This window comes from Mizuhopecten yessoensis, unplaced genomic scaffold (assembly GCF_002113885.1).
Source record: "Mizuhopecten yessoensis strain PY_sf001 unplaced genomic scaffold, ASM211388v2 scaffold2213, whole genome shotgun sequence".
Classification (NCBI taxonomy): Eukaryota; Metazoa; Mollusca; class Bivalvia; order Pectinida; family Pectinidae; genus Mizuhopecten; species Mizuhopecten yessoensis.
The window spans coordinates 505,174-525,742 of record NW_018404434.1 but is presented as its reverse complement, the minus strand read 5'-3'; the positions used below and the strand labels follow the sequence as shown (position 1 = coordinate 525,742).

General features: G+C 38.4%; 3 protein-coding genes across 4 annotated transcripts in view; 2 read left to right on the top strand and 1 right to left on the bottom strand.

Annotated features, from left to right (window-relative positions):
- Positions 1-1,160: 1,160 nt before the first annotated feature.
- LOC110445334 (aspartate and glycine-rich protein-like) lies at positions 1,161-4,754 on the bottom strand. 2 transcript variants are annotated; one of them, XR_002462346.1, is made up of 3 exons: positions 4,320-4,754; positions 3,813-3,838; positions 1,161-1,412 (listed from the first exon to the last, which is right to left on the bottom strand). XR_002462346.1 is itself a non-coding variant. In XM_021489890.1 (2 exons), exons 1-2 carry the CDS (start codon positions 4,642-4,644, stop codon positions 1,360-1,362), a joined length of 378 nt encoding a protein of 125 aa, XP_021345565.1. In that variant the 5' UTR covers positions 4,645-4,748; the 3' UTR covers positions 1,161-1,359. The 2 variants fall into 2 exon arrangements, 1 of the variants encoding a protein (XP_021345565.1); XM_021489890.1 differs by lacking the exon at positions 3,813-3,838 and having other exon boundaries at positions 4,320-4,748.
- A 7,257-nt stretch (positions 4,755-12,011) lies between these two features.
- On the top strand, positions 12,012-18,661 carry LOC110445333 (putative ribonuclease). The gene is made up of 3 exons (XM_021489889.1): positions 12,012-12,258; positions 13,375-13,509; positions 17,933-18,661. The coding sequence occupies exons 1-3, from the start codon at positions 12,049-12,051 to the stop codon at positions 18,089-18,091; spliced, it is 504 nt and encodes a 167-aa protein (XP_021345564.1). The 5' UTR covers positions 12,012-12,048; the 3' UTR covers positions 18,092-18,661.
- Positions 18,662-20,323: 1,662 nt separating this feature from the next.
- The window catches only part of LOC110445335, a 7,180-nt gene continuing 6,934 nt past the window's right edge, over positions 20,324-20,569 (top strand). The window contains exon 1 of the mRNA XM_021489891.1: positions 20,324-20,400. Within this exon, the coding sequence (XP_021345566.1) occupies positions 20,334-20,400 (67 nt within the window). The 5' untranslated portion in view covers positions 20,324-20,333. The remainder of the gene's footprint in view (positions 20,401-20,569) is intronic.

The following is a 20,569-nucleotide window of genomic DNA, read 5'->3' as shown; positions in this document are numbered from 1 at the left end:
CAGGGTTGCATTTACCTAACCATTTATCTGCTCAATTTTGGATCTAACTCAGTCAGTGTTAATTTTAATTGAAATAGCCCGAGGAGATTCCTCCGAACGCAATACAGATGTGTCATCGATAGGCTTTCAAGATTATCATAAATATCATTAATATAGATAATGAATAATAAAGGACCTATAACCGAACACCGTGGGACACCAGCATAAGTAGTTTTCACGTGTGATTTAGTGTTATTTAATGTTCACGCCGGTATAAACCTCAACTGGCATAGGAATGCATACATAGTTACCATAGCGGGCTTAACAGAATACATGGCTATGCATGTGACTGTGACAGGGTATTATTTATATTTTATTGTTTTATAATATGTATAAGGACATGCTTTGACTATGTCATTATATTTACTGACATGGGTCAGAAGGTGTTTATTTATCTAATGATGTATTAATGTGTTTTATTTGTATTTATAGTTTGTATGAGTAATAGTTGGATAGATATATATATATACATATATCAACATACCAGGTAAGTAGCTATTTGCTTGACACAATGAGTTGTACTCACCTGTATGTTATAAGATTCATGTGTTCATAATACGATTCATACCTTGACCTTTGACATAACCTGACTTACACGATCTGATTGGCTGGATACCATCTGGAAAGGGAAAGTTCAATACGATTTTATGTAGGTACTTAGTTCTTTGTTAAGCAGAAGAGGATCACATCAGGTTTAGAAATTGGGGATTGGGTGAATCATGAGTGAAATTGAGTTGTGAGACAACAGATTGAGAACAGTATGAGATACGACAGATTGAGATAAACATGACAAAGAGAACCCTGTCTCTATACCTCTACAATATATGTAGGGATATTTTAAGATGTTGTAATGAAGCAACAGCCATTTGAAGAGACCAGCGTTTTGATTTTGTTTTTACCACCCTGTTACATAACCGATATGCGTTAAGACATGAACCAGCATGAACATTGAACGAATACCGTTCAATCCTTATATGGTCATTTGCAAACTGTGCATTCTGTAGGGCATCGCAATCGTCATATATATGTGGCACAGTGTGGCGAAGATTTACATCCCAAAGATCCATGTATTCAGAAAAATTCTTATGATAGTACATTTAAATAAAAGCAAAACAGATACATTGTGTGTATTATTTTATCGCATGTTTTAAACACAGAATAAACTTCATAAAACAATAACGCGAAATGGGACAACAATAATTAAATCCAAACATGCAGCTAATCAAACATTGGCATTGAATGCCGTAGTTCGCGGAAGTGATGCAAGGACCATGTGACTTTGAGTCGACGTGCGAAGACAGAAACCGGATGTGACGTCACTTAGCCGAAGAAACCGAAGAAGTCTGGAGTGTCATAACCCCTCATCCTCCGTGCTGTAACGACAAATTGAACAAGTGTTAAACTTCTATTAGATATTTGATTATCACAATGGCAACAGCGCGGTGAATGAGAGTTTACGTTGTTAATGAGAGTTATCAATGGATACAGCAAAAACAGGTCAGATACATGTTTCCATGGTAACAAGACACGGCAATTAATATTTCCATAGCAACAAGACATTGTGAATGCATGTTTCCAATAAAACACAAATACTGTCTTCTGTCACCTGTCAAGACAAATATATAGAAAATCATTGTAGACGTTTCATTTCCATGTCAACATATTATATAAACAATGTATCAGATGCAAGTTCCATGGTAACACGGCAAGGCAGAAATGTTTCCTGGAAACACACTTACAAAGTGCGATACAAACATGTTTCATGGCATCGAGAAACGACAATGAGAATTGACCACGAAAGAAAAAAAAATCCAAGAAAGATGTTATAATATTGTTTTCTGAATTCTTAACAAACGCGAAGTTAAGTTCTATTTAGATTTTTTGAGAATGTTGTAAACTTGTGTAAAAATAGAGGACGAATGGAAACCACTACTAGCAGTGTTGAGATATGCTAACATGTGCTTACATGTAAGAAGGAACGCATTCCACTTTACCTTCCCCTAGATACATTTGTATGCACAGTTTTGTTCGTGGATTGTTTTTAATGCAATTAAATAAGTATTAAAGATAAACGCGTACAGCTAAATGTATTTTAAATTTATATGTGTTATGCAAATTAGAAAATTATTCATTCATAAAAAATACATTGTTTCGTAAATGACGTAAATTTTTTGTAAAGTCACTGTGTGAAGGAGTGCGTCTGCTTGAACTGTAAATCACCAGACATGCGCATGACAGAGTACTTTCATTCAATGTGTCATCTTTAATCGAGCTGTAAGTATAATTACTTATGTTTTTTCTGAAGGTCATTTGATTATTGACAACATCAATCACAGCCGTCAAAGTCTTATCTCGTGCTCTTATAGTATCACTGAACATATAAAAGGGAGTAGTCGATTTGAGGTATCGCAGAAAGTCTCACTACGTAACTAATGACATATGTTTGCTTTCTTAAAGCAATAATAGTAAAATTGTAATAAAAAATGTATATGATTGATGGATCCATTTATTACGTAGACGTTTTCAATTAATTTGATATATCCAGACATGGCGACGATAAATCTATAATTTTTTTAATTAAGTACTTTCTTAACAAATTAAAACGTACGGCTTCACGTAATGGTACAACTGTGTTTGTACACTCATAGCACGCTGTTACATGGTTTCGGTACCTCGTTTGTACCTTGAGGATATTTGTGATGTCAGGCATATGGGATCTTATACGATCTCATATGATTTTTATGAAACGAGTATCGGCGACGGTCTCATAAAAATTCAGACGAAATAGAAACAAGATTGTAATTTATGCAAAATATCTAATAATCCCAGCTAATTTCTATGAAATGGCTCCTTATGACGAACTATTTTTGTAGAAGGGATACATTTCAATTCGTCTGAGATTTCGCCCGCAAACATAAGCGTTAACTGTTATGAATATAATCTCACCCTGAGGTTTACATTTCTATTAGGAATGACATCTATTTTCTTAACCGATTTATGATGTTCTAAAACCCAGTTCTTTATAATTAACATATTCCCTTGTGTGTTTTGGGATGCATTTTAAACGAACTATTTTACAAAATGGCGGAATAGACCGTGTATTTCCGTCAGGCGACAAAGATCAATCGGCAAACCATTCGTGAATTTTCATGGACGCTTGATCTTTGACATTACAACAGGATATCTCCAAATCGATAACGAACGGCACTTTCCGTAAACTGCTTTAGCGATATAGATCATAAACTAGAAACAGCGAAGGGAAGAGTATACCAACCCTGCACCTTATTTCCTTAATATCTATAAACGTTTCCATCAAATGTGCAATTTGAAAAAGAAAATGGAATACAATTTAAATATATGATTCTTTCAAAGTAGAAGACTCTTCTGTTCTGTAAAGTTATCGCTATTGAAGCCATTCGGAACATCCATAACCATATTTCGGTTTTTTGTTGTTGTTATTTCTAAATTAAATTACAGTTTTGTAAATCTGGCATGACTTTTCCTACTAGGGTTGCCGCACTTGCGTAGCAATACGCAAGAAACTCTGTTCCTGAACCCTCCCGTAAAAGCGTGCAAAAGCAAGTGTAAAATTGCAAAGTTCGCCATTCTCACTCAATACTAAGCACACGAGCAATTATCTTATGCAGCAGCATTCACACATTTATAAGCGTAAGAAAAATAATCTTGGAACACGAAAATTTCGTAAGCACCTTAACCTTTTATAGTGCCAAGCGTTTCCTGAAAAATAGCGCAATTATATATACAGTACTTACAGTTTGGCGTAATTACGTTGACGAGGCTAAAAGACATATTTGCCATCGTGAGAATGTTATATAATTTGACCATAATGTGACATTGTATTTACATTATATATATTTCATATACACTGTGACGTCAAGTAATTCAGAAATTGGTAAGTTCTGAGAGACACAGATTCACAAATCCTCTTCATGATGATATATCATCTTATACTACTGAGGCGAGTAGTATAACATAATAAATCAAGTCTGGTTTGTAAATTTTCAAACAGTAACAAAGACTTTTGGTTAACCTCATGTCGTTATTATGTAACTTTAGTGAGAGCTACGTACCCGCATGTGAATACACGGGCTGTTAACATGTAGATGTACAAATGGCGGAATTATTGCAGCACGAAAAATGAACTTCATGCGTTAAGAGGTTAAAACGCCCCCATTACGGTAATACTTAACTTTCACTAACCCCCAAATTTAAAACAAATCAGTTAATGAAATAGAAGAATTAGCGAAAATGAAACTTACATCCAGTTAAAAAATTTGGCGACCATCCTCCCTGTGTGTTTCGTTGTTGGATTCGCTGTTGTCGACCCCAGGTATTTCTCCGGGGAGCCATACGATTAAATCCTCTTGATAACATTCTACCCCTGCTCCAGTCATCATCATCATCGTCTTCGTCGCTTCCCCAACGATTACCAAATCTTTGTCGTCTGCCTCCTCCCCTTCCATACCCCCATGGGGAAGAATCATCGTCGTCAAATCTTTCGTTTGAGTCGTCTCCCCACCATTGTGCTTGTGTGATTTGTACAAGACAGACAAAAAGGAGGGTCAGTATTGCCGAAATGTGCATGGTCCCAGAATAATTCCTCTTACAGCAGGGAGATCGAATACTTCAAGAGCACTGACGATCTGACATCCCGAACTCAATACATATAGGCTGGCTTGGCTCATTAATGCATACTAAAGAGGCATCCTTAGGGGGAATACACATAGATTAATGACGGAAATGCATCTGTCTTTTTAAAAAAACACGCGTGAAAAATATCAAGGAACACTCAAGAAATAGTAAGTATATGCAAATAATTGAAAGAGCGTTTTCGATTTAATATGATAAATTATTCTCCAAACCTACGAAAAAAACTCTAAATAATTGTAATAAACATATATAAACGTTATATTCTTTGTCGGGAACTCGTCATATGACGCAGTAGCATGTACGGACACCTCCCCGACAGATTTTATAGCTGTTCAATCAATTGTCATTACCCCCCGAGGCTCACTGCATTAGGTGTACATGCATTATCTGTCAAGCGAATCTGTAATCACGGAGATGTTCATGTAAATTACATAGACTACGAATCGGTATGACAAAGCATTTGTTTTATTAATCTCATTAAGCCTTAAGTATAGACTGAGAAGTAAAACCCGTATGTCATTGTATTCGTATATACATTCATTGTATATAAAACGTGTCTCGCTAAACCACCATCTGATGTACTCGTCCCTTGTGTTATAGCAGTTCTAAGTCGGCCATCTCGACTTTTGGCAACATGTTTTGTCTGTTTGCTGTAAGCAGGAAAATATGAACGAAAAAATAAAAATAAACAACAAAACAAAACAAAAACAAAAACAAGAAAACAACAACGAAGCAATGCCTCCCCATTATTCTCGCGTCAACCCATAAACTTAATTCAAAAACGGTACCACTAAAAATATCCGGAAACGTTAAGTATATTCAAATGTATGTAAGGGAAATTACGATGTTTAGGAATATGACGTTGGTTTTATAATCTGACACTAATGTTGATATAAAATTCTACCTACGTCTGACATTTAATTCTTATAGGAATAAATTCTGACGGTTTCCTTATTTCTATACTTATTTGTCGTCACAAAGTAACGCTATGTATACCGAAGTACAAAGCACTATCTAACCATTGGTCCTCGCCAATACACAATAAATAACAATTACTCGTATACAATGATTGACCACTGATTGACCAATGAGTGACCAATAATTATAACTGATCAGTGAGCGACCAATAACTGACAAATGATTGACAGGTGGTCTGAGTCACGAACATGTACACTGACCCAGTCAGTCGAGGTCATACACTTCGACACCTAAAGCATATATCAATATTGCTGCTTCGTGCAGTTAATAGACACACTATTGGTAAAATAAGCAAAATGTGTGAAAAGGAGATGGAAGGCGATTTTGCATGAAGTATAAAAAAGATGGAAAAACATGAGAACATGTATTTAATTTCTTGGCAGCATACTCTGTGATTTTTATGGTGATAAAACCCCGAAAATGAGACATTTCTAAGCGAGTAAATATTGTACAATGTAATTACATTGCAACCTACCTCGAGGATGCAAATTCGTTAGTGTTTCGATAGGAAAGTATCAAAGGAATTAAGGCAAAATCTTAAGTTAAGTGGGAAATCTTTATTTACGGAAGCTTTCATGAAACTTGGGCCTGCCCTCTAAACGCAAAAAGTCATTTCTATCCCCGCCTGAAAGTTTCCCCGGGGAAGAAAGAAATAGGCTAGCTGATTTTTTCCCCGGGGTTAGTTTTTTTCACCGGGGGAAGAAATCAGCTAGCTAATTACCCCCCCCCCCCCCCCCCTCGTAGTGTTTGTTAATGGGGAATATTGGTGACTAGCCAATACTTTCCCCTCTCTGTATTATTTATTAGGGCGGGGGGGGGGGGGATTATTGGCGAGCTGATTCTTTCCCCCTCTCTGTGTAAACAACTAGGGGGAAACTATTGGTTAGCTGATTCTTTCCCCATCTCTGTGTTAGAAACTAGGGGGAAACTATTGGTTAGCTGATTCTTTCTCCTTCTCTGTGTTAGAAATTAGGGAGGAACTATTGGCTAGCTGATTTTCCCCCCGCAAGCTCTCTGTGTTAGCAACCAGGGGGAAACTATTGGCTAGCTGATTCTTTCCCCCTCTCTGTGTTAGCAACTAGGGGGAAACTATTGGTTAGCTGATTCTTTCCCACTCTCTGTGTTAGAAATTCGGGGGGAACTATTGGCTAGCTGATTTCCCCCCCGCAAGCTCTCTGTGTTAGCAACTAGGGGGAAACGATTGGTTAGCTGATTCTTTCCCACTCTCTGTGTTAGAAATACGGGGGGAACTATTGGCTAGCTGATTTCCCCCCCGCAAGCTCTCTGTGTTAGCAACTAGGGGGAAACGATTGGTTAGCTGATTCTTTCCCACTCTCTGTGTTAGAAATACGGGGGGAACTATTGGCTAGCTGATTTCCCCCCCGCAAGCTCTCTGTGTTAGCAACTAGGGGGAAACGATTGGTTAGCTGATTCTTTCCCACTCTCTGTGTTAGAAATACGGGGGGAACTATTGGCTAGCTGATTTCCCCCCCGCAAGCTCTCTGTGTTAGCAACTAGGGGGAAACGATTGGTTAGCTGATTCTTTCCCACTCTCTGTGTTAGAAATACGGGGGGAACTATTGGCTAGCTGATTTCCCCCCCGCAAGCTCTCTGTGTTAGCAACTAGGGGGAAACGATTGGTTAGCTGATTCTTTCCCACTCTCTGTGTTAGAAATACGGGGGGAACTATTGGCTAGCTGATTTCCCCCCCGCAAGCTCTCTGTGTTAGCAACTAGGGGGAAACGATTGGTTAGCTGATTCTTTCCCACTCTCTGTGTTAGAAATACGGGGGGAACTATTGGCTAGCTGATTTCCCCCCCGCAAGCTCTCTGTGTTAGCAACTAGGGGGAAACGATTGGTTAGCTGATTCTTTCCCACTCTCTGTGTTAGAAATACGGGGGGAACTATTGGCTAGCTGATTTCCCCCCCGCAAGCTCTCTGTGTTAGCAACTAGGGGGAAACGATTGGTTAGCTGATTCTTTCCCACTCTCTGTGTTAGAAATACGGGGGGAACTATTGGCTAGCTGATTTCCCCCCCGCAAGCTCTCTGTGTTAGCAACTAGGGGGAAACGATTGGTTAGCTGATTCTTTCCCACTCTCTGTGTTAGAAATACGGGGGGAACTATTGGCTAGCTGATTTCCCCCCCGCAAGCTCTCTGTGTTAGCAACTAGGGGGAAACGATTGGTTAGCTGATTCTTTCCCACTCTCTGTGTTAGAAATACGGGGGGAACTATTGGCTAGCTGATTTCCCCCCCGCAAGCTCTCTGTGTTAGCAACTAGGGGGAAACGATTGGTTAGCTGATTCTTTCCCACTCTCTGTGTTAGAAATACGGGGGGAACTATTGGCTAGCTGATTTCCCCCCCGCAAGCTCTCTGTGTTAGCAACTAGGGGGAAACGATTGGTTAGCTGATTCTTTCCCACTCTCTGTGTTANCAAAAATACCCGCTAGGGTTTCATGGGAAATATATATGTAACCGATTTTCGTTCATATCGACATGAATATTGCAAAATGCCAGTCAATCTTTACATTTATATTCTAAATATTTAGTTAGTATTTACCTTATATTTGAAATATTTATGTGTCTCTGTCGACAAAGTAATTCCTGGAACAGCCTAACGGCACCAACGGTTGTCTCATGTTTTAATCGAGACGGGATGAGAAGCTTCAAAATTGCGTTCCTTGATCTTTGAACGTAATTTCTTCTGGTATTGCTTAAAGAGGAACTTACAGTGGAAACGTAGAAATAATGGAATTAGTTCCAATTATAATATAGAAAGTGTGAGATTCAGTATCCATTACTGATAAAATTTGAACTGTGGACATTTTCGTTCATGGTTTTATCAGATGTGATCATTTTCCAACTCTGACAAGAAAATATTAACCAAAAACCAGAACTAGGTTCGTCTCTTTAGGATACCAGACAGGGTCATCCCAACCGATATCCCGTGCTAGATTTTTTTATATTCTATTTCCTTCGATATTTGGTTCATTTACGTGACCTTTGGCACTTTTTTTTTTACATATCTCGTTAAGTTTGCATGGTACCTTTACGCGACATTTGGTAACATATTTCATTTACAACTGCACAGGAAATATTACTCCGTTCTTGTGTGATATACCGTGTACCAAAGTAAGTATATCTAACTACTTAATAATTACATTAACATAAGTAATGCTAATATAATCAACATAACTACTTACATATATATATATATCAGCTTACAAAACGTTGTAAAATGCAACACATCTACATGTACTTGGAGTACTGAAAACATACAAGTTGGAAATATGTTCTGTAAACGGAACACAATCGGAAGTCTCCAGACCTTCATGGCAAGCACAGCTTTGTCTTCCGAACTCTTGTGAAACTTTAGTGTATACTGTACAATATTAGAAAGGTTTTTTTAAACATACAAATGGAGCTACAGTGTAAGTACATGTACAATGCAAAAAGTCTAATCAAAGACGTCAAATGAACAGCGAAACAGAAAATATCAGTCTCAGTGACTTACATTTGCTACATTTTGTATATTCCGTCTTTCCGTATTGCAGAGTTTGTTTGTGAGAGTAAGTAACGTCATAATTTCTTGAGAAAACGACGTAATTTTCTCACACAAACTAATGACGTAACAATCAATACCTGCTCACAAGAGCAGATAACTCTGCAATACGAAAAGACGGATTATATGTTGGTGTGGTTCTAATCATGATGTTTCAACATACTACTAATAAAAACTTCGATATAATGCCCCTCGTTTCATTTGCCACCTCGCTTACCTCGATATAATGCCCCTCGTTTCATTTGCCACCTCGCTTACCGCCAACATATTTCACGGTCATTATCATTTTTTTCTTCTTTTTTTTCAAGAATTTCTTTATATGTTTCCCTCCATTTATCCCCAAATACCTTTATAACTCGAAAATTTATCTGAACAAATGGTGGCAGTAAACGAGATTTTACTGTAACGAAGTTAGGTAACTAATGGACTTGAGTAATATATCTTAACGCACATTTTCAGTCGTATGTACGTATCTAGCGACTGAAAGTCTAACATGATTCGGTCGCATGCCCCTGTTTTAAGTTTAAACATATTTTATTGCCAAAGAAATGCAAAAGGATTGGGCACAAGTAACATGAACATTATACACGCCCTTTCCTTATAAGATAAATAATTGTATATACACATCATGAGATGGCTTTCATAGTTTAAATTACCACAGAGAGAGAGAGGGAGCGATTATTACTTATTCATTGCAGTTTATATAATGTACATCTCAATATTCAACATGTAATGCACACATTCACTCTTACTTTTATGTACAAATTATAGTAGATTTTAAAATTTGTCATAAAAATAGAACCATCAAGCACAGCCAGCGCAGTGATATCCTGGCACGATTCCATACTTTCAGCTATTCAACAGTTCGTCACGTCCCGTGCTTAGTGGCTTTCTCCTTTTCATGCCCCATGTGGTTTGATCAAGATGTCATACGAACGAATAGGCAAACGGATTGGGCAAACTCTTACATATGTAGCCGGGCCATAACGCATTTTATCACATACCTGTTGAATCTTGTTATAGTAATACAAGCAATTTTCAGACAATGAAATACCACGTTCTGTATTGCACATGCGCAATACGGAATGTTGTATTAACTACTTTGTATGGAAATCTCCTTGTCATGGCGAACAGAAAGTTCCCGGTATTTGCAAAAAAAAAATCATCTAATATAAAATAATATAAACTTTATTTATTTAACAACAATTTATTTCAACTTATATTAATCACTCTTGTTGGCCCGGATGNAACCCACCTGGTCGGGCAGGTGACCCCAACCTTTTCTGCGCGGACATATATATTCACTCGTGCGATCCACGCTCTCGTGAATATATTCGTCCGCGCAATAACAACGCAAGTGTGTGGTCTTGCATATGTATCGTTACTATGAATCTCTGAATTCTTCTAGATATATTGATTCGTAAATTAAATACGACCGAGTGTCAATTCAAATCTTTCTAATTTTTATGCAATTGTGCTTTATTCCCTGTGTTGTATTATGCTTCTGTAATGAAAATTGATCTATTATGGTAAGCTACTATACGTCGGCTTATAAGGCTTTGGCCGTGGTCAGTTTGGTCAGTTAATATTGCGCGCGGCCAGTTTACGGCAAGGCCACTCTATAAATGTACATGTAACATAACTGTTTTGTGGTTCATACAATTGCAAAAAATGATACCACAAAAAATACCACAAACTAATACCACAAATATGAGGCATGTGAATAAACGTGTCAAGTATTGCTCATCTTAACATGTATGTGTATCAATATAGGTTTCTAGTTTATTTGTTTGTCATGCACCTGTGGTGATGAGTAACACACGTCAGACCGTGTCTATTTTTAGGGACATAATTAATAGACATGCTATAGCAATGACGTAGTGATCAGTGTGTCGATTTCCGTGATAAGCCTGCATTAGGTTATTTACATACACGTACAAACAAACGTAGCCCACTGTATATATACAGACATGTATATCCTTTATGCGTCATTGATCTAAATGATATACTTTCTGGCACATTTTCGATATTATTCCTCGGATGATCGAAACGACCAGATTTAATAGTTTGCTTGAATCTTGTTTGATCGTCTTTTAGTCGTGAATTGACAAAAATAACGGCAGACCACACGCAAAAAAGTTGCAAAAGAGTCTATGGAGAAGTGGTGGATTAAAAACACACAGTTATATTTTACGAAGGATGACTATTTTGCGGATATATTTCACTAGCGAGTGATACGATAAAAAAAAGATGAAAACAAAAATCTACAACTGTAGTTTATCAAGAAAACAACAATTGATTATATTTATAACATTTTATTTATGCAGTAAAGACGTTGGCTTTCGTGATTAGATTATAATATCTCTCGCTACATTCAAATGAGTCAAGAAATGCTGTATTCTGACGTCACCGTCAGGTGTCAGTGATGTTAAAACTGACCACACCGATTGCTATTTTTTCACAGTAAATCGTGTACTCTTATTGGTTGGTTTAGTGTACTGAATGAAACAAGAGTTACAATTATTTGTTTCAGTAGAAAAATATCACATTTATCGATGCTGTAAAACGTATGTTATATTTCACTGGTAAAAAAAGATCTCATTATGTTTTTCAAATGTGTTAGTTAACCAAGAAAGAAAACAAACAAATACACGAACCAAACACTCAAAACAAACCATTTATTTTTGTCCTGCTTCTGTTTGTGTCCAATTTTAGACTACTCATATAATCCTTAAGATAGATCTAAAGAGGTTCCGAACACCCTACTTTCGCTTCACAAACCACATGTTTCACAACCATGTCCGTAGTTATTCACAACATGCAGAGGTTAATCAAACTGGACCTGCGGAGGTTGGAGAGGGACGTGCGCTATTTACGGCGCTTGATGGGTCTTACTAGTTTCCATATGGGAATTCAGTGCGTTGAAGACGATGAAATATCGGAGGCGAACATAGTTTACCGAGGCGTAGAAGGTGCGACAGACGTTTTGGCCTTCCCATTCCTGGAGGTAAGTATACATTTCATATGGTCATTGCATAGACATGATACAGGGCTGTAAACATTTGACACTAGTTATGTTTTATATATCAGAATTCTGCATCGGCAATTCGACAAGGGCCAATGCCATGATACCAACTCATTATAGCCGTGTTACCAGATTACCGTAGCTATGCTAACAAACATAAAAGGTACAAGATACCAGAAACTGTGTTTTTTTTGTGTCGTATTTATATGAAACATTAGCTCCGAAGAGCTATTCTTATGGCAGAACACATGAAAATTATCACAATGGGTAGAGATGTTACAAAACATGCAATATTATTATAAGAAAAAAACACACCTGAAAATTGAAACTAACGTGGCTAGAATTATGCCGGAAATAGTAGCAACATGTTGACACATGTTAAATTAAAGTGAACGTACATATCATTCAACGTAATTTTTTCTCATATGAAATGTTTTTTAAGATGCCTTTGGGAAAACACACAATAAATGTTAACACTCAGGCAGTGCTCATGTATTCCTTTTTTTGGGTTTGAAGTATTTTGAATTTCAAAAGATGAAAACAAGAAAGGGAAGTGAATTTAGTCGCTTGGGAAGTTTGTTTTCGCTTCTTGCCATTTTTCATTTTGAATTAAAAGATAAGTCAGAGGAAGGTGTGGAATTTTGGCCTGTTTAAAATTCATTAAAATTTTGTTCATGAAGTTTTGAAATACCATTTTTTTTGTTTATACCTGAATGACTTGACGACAAAATGTGACGACTCAATTTAACTTATTAAGGTATTTCTTACAATGGTTTAGTTTCTACCGATGACAAATGATAATTTAGACTTTAAAGACCGTTTACTCGTTGCACCCAACTTCAATGTATTTCTCCCGTTTTGAACTCAATTTTCAGTGTGTAAAACAACACACAAACGGTAATATCAGCGTACTAACCATTGTGGTCGTGTTGTTGGGGTAGGGATTGGTACAGTGTATTGTTGAGGAGATTAGGGATTGCAGGTGGTGGTGTAACCCGGAATATTTGGTTTATTCACTATATGACGTCTTTTGGTGATAACTTCTTTATTAGAAAAAATACACAAAAATCATGCATTAATTGTCACCTTCATTCCCAGGACTTGGAGCCCGGGAAACCACTGCCAGAGATTGCTGATCCGGACAGGAGACTTCTGGGAGACCTGATGTTGGGTATCCCTTATATACACAAAAACGCTCAGTTAAATAGGGAACAGCTGGAAGGAACACTCAGTGTAAGTGTTACCAATATGTCAGTAAGCGTGACTGGGAAAGGACAGGATTAAACGGAATGGGACAGGATAAAACGGGAAGGAGAAGTATTAAACGGAATAGCACAGGGTTGAATGGGAGGGTACAGGATTAAACGGAAAGGGACATGATAAAACGAGAGGGGACAGGAATAAACGAATTTGGGACCAGACTAAAGGAGTGGAGGGGGCAGGATAAAACAGGATAGGATGAAACTAGATGGGGACAGGATTAAACAGGAGTGAAAAGGATTAAATAGGAAAGGACAGGATTAACATGAAGGGAACATGATTAAATGGAATAGACAGGATTGAACGTGAAGGAACAGAATTATACTTGAGGGGAAAGGATTGAACGAGAGGGACCAAGATTGAACGTTAAGGGGCAGAATTAAATTGGTGAGGACAAGATTAAATAGAAGAGGACAGGATTAAATGGGAGAGGGACAAGATTAAATGGGAGAGGGACAGGATTAAATGGGAGAGGGACAGGATTAAATGGGAGAGAAACAAGATTAAATGGGAGAGGGACAGGATTAAATGGGAGAGGGACAGGATTAAATGGGAGAGGGACAGGATTAAATGGGAGAGGGACAAGATTAAATGGGAGAGGGACAGGATTAAATGGGAGAGGGACAGGATTAAATGGGAGAGGGACAAGATTAAATGGGAGAGGGACAGGATTAAATGGGAGAGGGACAGGATTAAATGGGAGAGGGACAAGATTAAATGGGAGAGGGACAGGATTAAATGGGAGAGGGACAGGATTAAATGGGAGAGGGACAAGATTAAATGGGAGAGGGACAGGATTAAATGGGAGAGGGACAGGATTAAATGGGAGAGGGACAAGATTAAATGGGAGAGGGACAGGATTAAATGGGAGAGGGACAGGATTAAATGGGAGAGGGACAAGATTAAATGGGAGAGGGACAGGATTAAATGGGAGAGGGACAGGATTAAATGGGAGAGGGACAAGATTAAATGGGAGAGGGACAGGATTAAATGGGAGAGGGACAGGATTAAATGGGAGAGGGACAAGATTAAATGGGAGAGGGACAGGATTAAATGGGAGAGGGACAGGATTAAATGGGAGAGGGACAAGATTAAATGGGAGAGGGACAGGATTAAATGGGAGAGGGACAGGATTAAATGGGAGAGGGACAAGATTAAATGGGAGAGGGACAGGATTAAATGGGAGAGGGACAGGATTAAATGGGAGAGGGACAAGATTAAATGGGAGAGGGACAGGATTAAATGGGAGAGGGACAGGATTAAATGGGAGAGGGACAAGATTAAATGGGAGAGGGACAGGATTAAATGGGAGAGGGACAGGATTAAATGGGAGAGGGACAAGATTAAATGGGAGAGGGACAGGATTAAATGGGAGAGGGACAGGATTAAATGGGAGAGGGACAAGATTAAATGGGAGAGGGACAGGATTAAATGGGAGAGGGACAAGATTAAATGGGAGAGGGACAGGATTAAATGGGAGAGGGACAAGATTAAATGGGAGAGGGACAAGATTAAATGGGAGAGGGACAGGATTAAATGGGAGAGGGACAAGATTAAATGGGAGAGGGACAAGATTAAATGGGAGAGGGACAGGATTAAATGGGAGAGGGACAAGATTAAATGGGAGAGGGACAAGATTAAATGGGAGAGGGACAGGATTAAATGGGAGAGGGACAAGATTAAATGGGAGAGGGACAAGATTAAATGGGAGAGGGACAGGATTAAATGGGAGAGGGACAAGATTAAATGGGAGAGGGACAAGATTAAATGGGAGAGGGACAGGATTAAATGGGAGAGGGACAAGATTAAATGGGAGAGGGACAGGATTAAATGGGAGAGGGACAAGATTAAATGGGAGAGGGACAAGATTAAATGGGAGAGGGACAGGATTAAATGGGAGAGGGACAAGATTAAATGGGAGAGGGACAAGATTAAATGGGAGAGGGACAGGATTAAATGGGAGAGGGACAAGATTAAATGGGAGAGGGACAAGATTAAATGGGAGAGGGACAGGATTAAATGGGAGAGGGACAGGATTAAATGAGAGAGAGACAAGATTAAATGGATGAGGGACAAGATTAAATGGGAGAGAGACAAGATTAAATGGGAGAGAAACAAGATTAAATGGGAGAGGGACAAGATTAAATGGGAGAGAGACAGGATTAAATGGGAGAGGGACAAGATTAAATGGGAGAGGGACAAGATTAAATGGGAGAGAGACAAGATTAAATGGGAGAGGGACAAGATTAAATGGGAGAGGGACAAGATTAAATGGGAGAGGGACAAGATTAAATGGGAGAGGGACAAGATTAAATGGGAGAGGGACAAGATTAAATGGGAGAGGGACAAGATTAAATGGGAGAGGGACAAGATTAAATGGGAGAGGGACAAGATTAAATGGGAGAGGGACAAGATTAAATGGGAGAGAAACAAGATTAAATGGGAGAGGGACAAGATTAAATGGGAGAGGGACAAGATTAAATGGGAGAGGGACAAGATTAAATGGGAGAGGGACAAGATTAAATGGGAGAGGGACAAGATTAAATGGGAGAGGGACAAGATTAAATGGGAGAGGGACAAGATTAAATGGGAGAGGGACAAGATTAAATGGGAGAGGGACAAGATTAAATGGGAGAGGGACAAGATTAAATGGGAGAGGGACAAGATTAAATGGGAGAGGGACAAGATTAAATGGGAGAGGGACAAGATTAAATGGGAGAGGGACAGGATTAAATGGGAGAGGGACAAGATTAAATGGGAGAGGGACAAGATTAAATGGGAGAGAAACAAGATTAAATGGGAGAGGGACAAGATTAAATGGGAGAGGGACAAGATTAAATGGGAGAGGGACAAGATTAAATGGGAGAGGGACAAGATTAAATGGGAGAGGGACAAGATTAAATGGGAGAGGGACAAGATTAAATGGGAGAGGGACAAGATTAAATGGGAGAGGGACAAGATTAAATGGGAGAGGGACAAGATTAAATGGGAGAGGGACAAGATTAAATGGGAGAGGGACAAGATTAAATGGGAGAGGGACAAGATTAAATGGGAGAGGGACAAGATTAAATGGGAGAGGGACAGGATTAAATGGGAGAGGGACAAGATTAAATGGGAGAGGGACAAGATTAAATGGGAGAGGGACAGGATTAAATGGGAGAGGGACAAGATTAAATGGGAGAGGGACAAGATTAAATGGGAGAGGGACAGGATTAAATGGGAGAGGGACAAGATTAAATGGGAGAGGGACAAGATTAAATGGGAGAGGGACAGGATTAAATGGGAGAGAGACAAGATTAAATGGGAGAGAGACAAGATTAAATGGGAGAGGGACAAGATTAAATGGGAGAGGGACAGGATTAAATGAGAGAGAGACAAGATTAAATGGGAGAGAAACAAGATTAAATGGGAGAGGGACAAGATTAAATGGGAGAGAGACAAGATTAAATGAGAGAGAGACAAGATTAAATGGGAGAGAAACAAGATTAAATGGGAGGGGACAGGATTAAATGGGAGAGGGACAGGATTAAATGAGAAAGAGAAAAGAATAAATGGGAGAGGGACAGGATTAAATGAGAGAGAGACAAGATTAAATGGGAGAGAGACAAGATTAAATGGATGAGGGACAAGATTAAAACGGAGAGGACAAGAATAAATCGGAGAGGACATGATTAAATGGGAGAGGACAGGAACAAATGGGAGGGGACAGGAATAAATTGGAAAGGACAGGGTTAAATGGGAGAGAAAAGGAATAAATGGGAGAGAACAGGATAAAACGGGAGGAGGGCAGAAATAAATTGGGGAGGACTGGATAAAACGGGAGGAGGGCAGAAATAAATGGGACAGGGACATGATTAAACGAGAGGGAACAGCAATAAATAGGAGAGGACATGCTTAAATGGGAAAATACAGGATTAAACGGGAGGAAACAGGAATGAATGGGAGAGGACAGGATTTAACAGGAAGGAACAGGAATACATGAGAGGACAGGTTTAAACGTGAGGAAACAGGAATAAATTGGAGAGGACAGGGGTAAATGTGAGGAAACAGGAATAAACGGGAGGAGAAAAATTAAACCGGAAACGTAAAAAATAAGACGAGAAGGAACTTAAGGGGAAACGATTGATTAGGAATGTCAATCATTAAACGGGAGGAGGGTATATGGCTAAACGGAAAGAACTAAATAACCTGCGTATAATACCAGTTTCACCCCATTATGGACATTTGTTTTTAAAGGCACATGCATCATAAACCGGATAAAAGGTCACAGCAGTTTGTACAAAATTGGAATATGGACCAATAACTTAATTTTTTATCACATCATTTCTGCGTGATATTTAATACTTTTTTTTCTTTGAAATAAAATGGCTTACTGTGTATGGCCTTTGCTTTATAGGTGATGGTCCTGCATGGTATGTGTCATTTGATTGGCTACGATCACGAGACTAAGGACCAATGGCAACAGATGTACAATAAAGAATTGACGATTCTTGACAAATTCAACCAGAAAACTGGATACACCTGTAAACCTCTTTTGGGCATTGGCCACGGATGATGTGTTGTAAAATACAGTTTTGCATCATTTTATAGTCGTCCTTTTCACTCTTGAAAAAGAAATTGAATTCAAACTGTGCTAGAACTTTAAAAAAAAGTACATGTACATGTGATATCTGTTGGATACACATAGATAAATTAATGGGAAGAATAATTGATCTGGAGATGAATTTGCGCTAAATGACAGCTTTTCAAGGTGGACATATATGGGTGCACGTGCCAACATTGGAACCTTAGTACTTATACCACTTGTCTACTTGCTGGCTCTGTCGGACAACAACTTACGAATCCCTGTGCCGATGTAGAATGTGAAATTTCCCTATAGCTTTTCACACATGCAGTATATAGAGTGCAACCCCACCCCACCCCACCCTTAAATTCATTTTTTGATATATATATATGTATACTATTAGTGTAGTGGGACGGTGACAGGGAGCTCCGGTTGATTAGCAGTCATTTTGTTAGATAAAGGATTCCAAGATTCGAATCTCGGTCTTTTTTACAGACAGAATGCTGTTGTTTATGAACAACTGTAAATAAGAAATAAAAAAAAAATGAATGTTTATCTTGATTTGAGTGTGATTTTTTTTTTTTTTTGAAATTCGGGTAAGAAGTATTCCCCAGAAAGTGAGCTCACAAGACCGTTGAATAATTGGCCAAGAGTAGTACCCTTATGACGCTACTTAATATCTTGATGACGGCCTTGTACGGTAGGATAAGTTGCTGGGTATCCACTACCACTGGTACCGGTGTAGGTGTTAACTGACCTGACAAATGTAAAGAGATTACCAGTTATTCGTTTTCTCTACATAAAGTACATACACAATCGGGAGGAAAAAACCTCATGCCGCACTGAACATTGAAAAAATACCGTTCAATCCGTACTAATTATCATTTTGTGTGACGACGTGGTTTAAAAAATCCTTTTATATGACGTTTAACGGTTTTAAGTGTCATGCTGTGCTACTTGTTCGAATGGTAAAAAGAGTAGCATTTATCTTTTTGCAAGAAAAATTCCATGTGTAAGGTTTTCGTCGAAGATTTGTGGTCGTTGTATGATATGTTAATTGAGAATTAGTTTTCCTTAGTTTCCAACATCCTGCTATCACTAGCCCTCCATCACTGGGTCGCGGGTTCTAGACCTACGTGGGGCAGTTGCCAGGTACTGGCCGTAGGTCGGTGGTTTTTCTCCGAGAACTCCGGCTTTCCGCTATCATGAAAACCTGGCACGTTTTTAATTGACCATAGCTGTTAATAGGACGTAAAATACAAACAAACAAAACATCTTACTATGTCTAAGATCATTGTTGGCCCAAGAAATATCATGAGGCTGACCAACAGTATCGTGATGGATGCCACAAGCGGTGATGCAGGATACGCTTATACTTGTCTTCTCCCACCGACTTGTGAGTTCCATATCAATTTGTCCTGTGTTGACGCTGTAATTTTTAAAAACAAATATTCTGCCATAAGCACATATCTTTGACGATTTAACTCCTATTATGCGATCTTTTTATAACTACCTTCATTTACTAAAATAGTCTGTCTCATTTTATAGTAATATCTGCCTTTTTTTACAGTGATAGCACACGTTTTTTTTTAGAATTTTATACTCTGTGATATATGTCAATGATTGAATTAAAAAACGTTTTATTAGGTCAGATCTATTATTATTCTCACTCTTAAAGCAAATACTCATTTTTATTTACAAGCTGCATTGTGATCTTAATTATTCTAAATTGTGATATCTTGTAATAACATGCCTATTTTACCTGAATTTTCTTTTAAGGACCCCCTTACCACTGCCAAACAATCTAGAATGTGTGCGTTGGAAACCTTTTTCTCCGGCATGACTATACGTTTGATGAAAAATTCCTGAAAAAAAACCGTACCTTGTGGAACTTCTATGAGAACATATTAGAGTTGAAATCAAACAATCAATTATTTTTCATTGTCTATTTCATATAATGTAATGTACAATTTGTATTTCAAAGTATTGGCAAAACATATGAATAAAAAACACGCCTGGCGTGAGATCGTGATACGTTTCGCGAGATTTTCTGGGTGTTGTTGGGCGTATGTGTTGAAAACTTGTAACTGGTGAGAATTAAACAGGGATTATATGATTAATGACGTCAGCACACCCGTGGCTTTGCACGTGTTCGCTTGGAATTGTAAAACCGTCGAGTATATAACATCCAGTAGGGTTGTTGAAGGTACAGTTGATCTTCAGACGACAAACAATGGACCGCATCAAACAAACACTAGCTGTGAGCATCCTGGTTGTTTCCTGTCTAACCCTAGCCTTTGGTAAGTCATATATTTGTTACTCCTCAAAAAGTTAATATAAAAAAAGTCAACTAATCCGGTCTTAAATATGTATTTGCAATATTTTTCCTTTTGATTTTGATGTTTCTGTTTCCTTAGATCCTGTTTTTCCCCCAAAAAAAGGTGTGTGTTGGTGGGTGGGGGTGGGGGG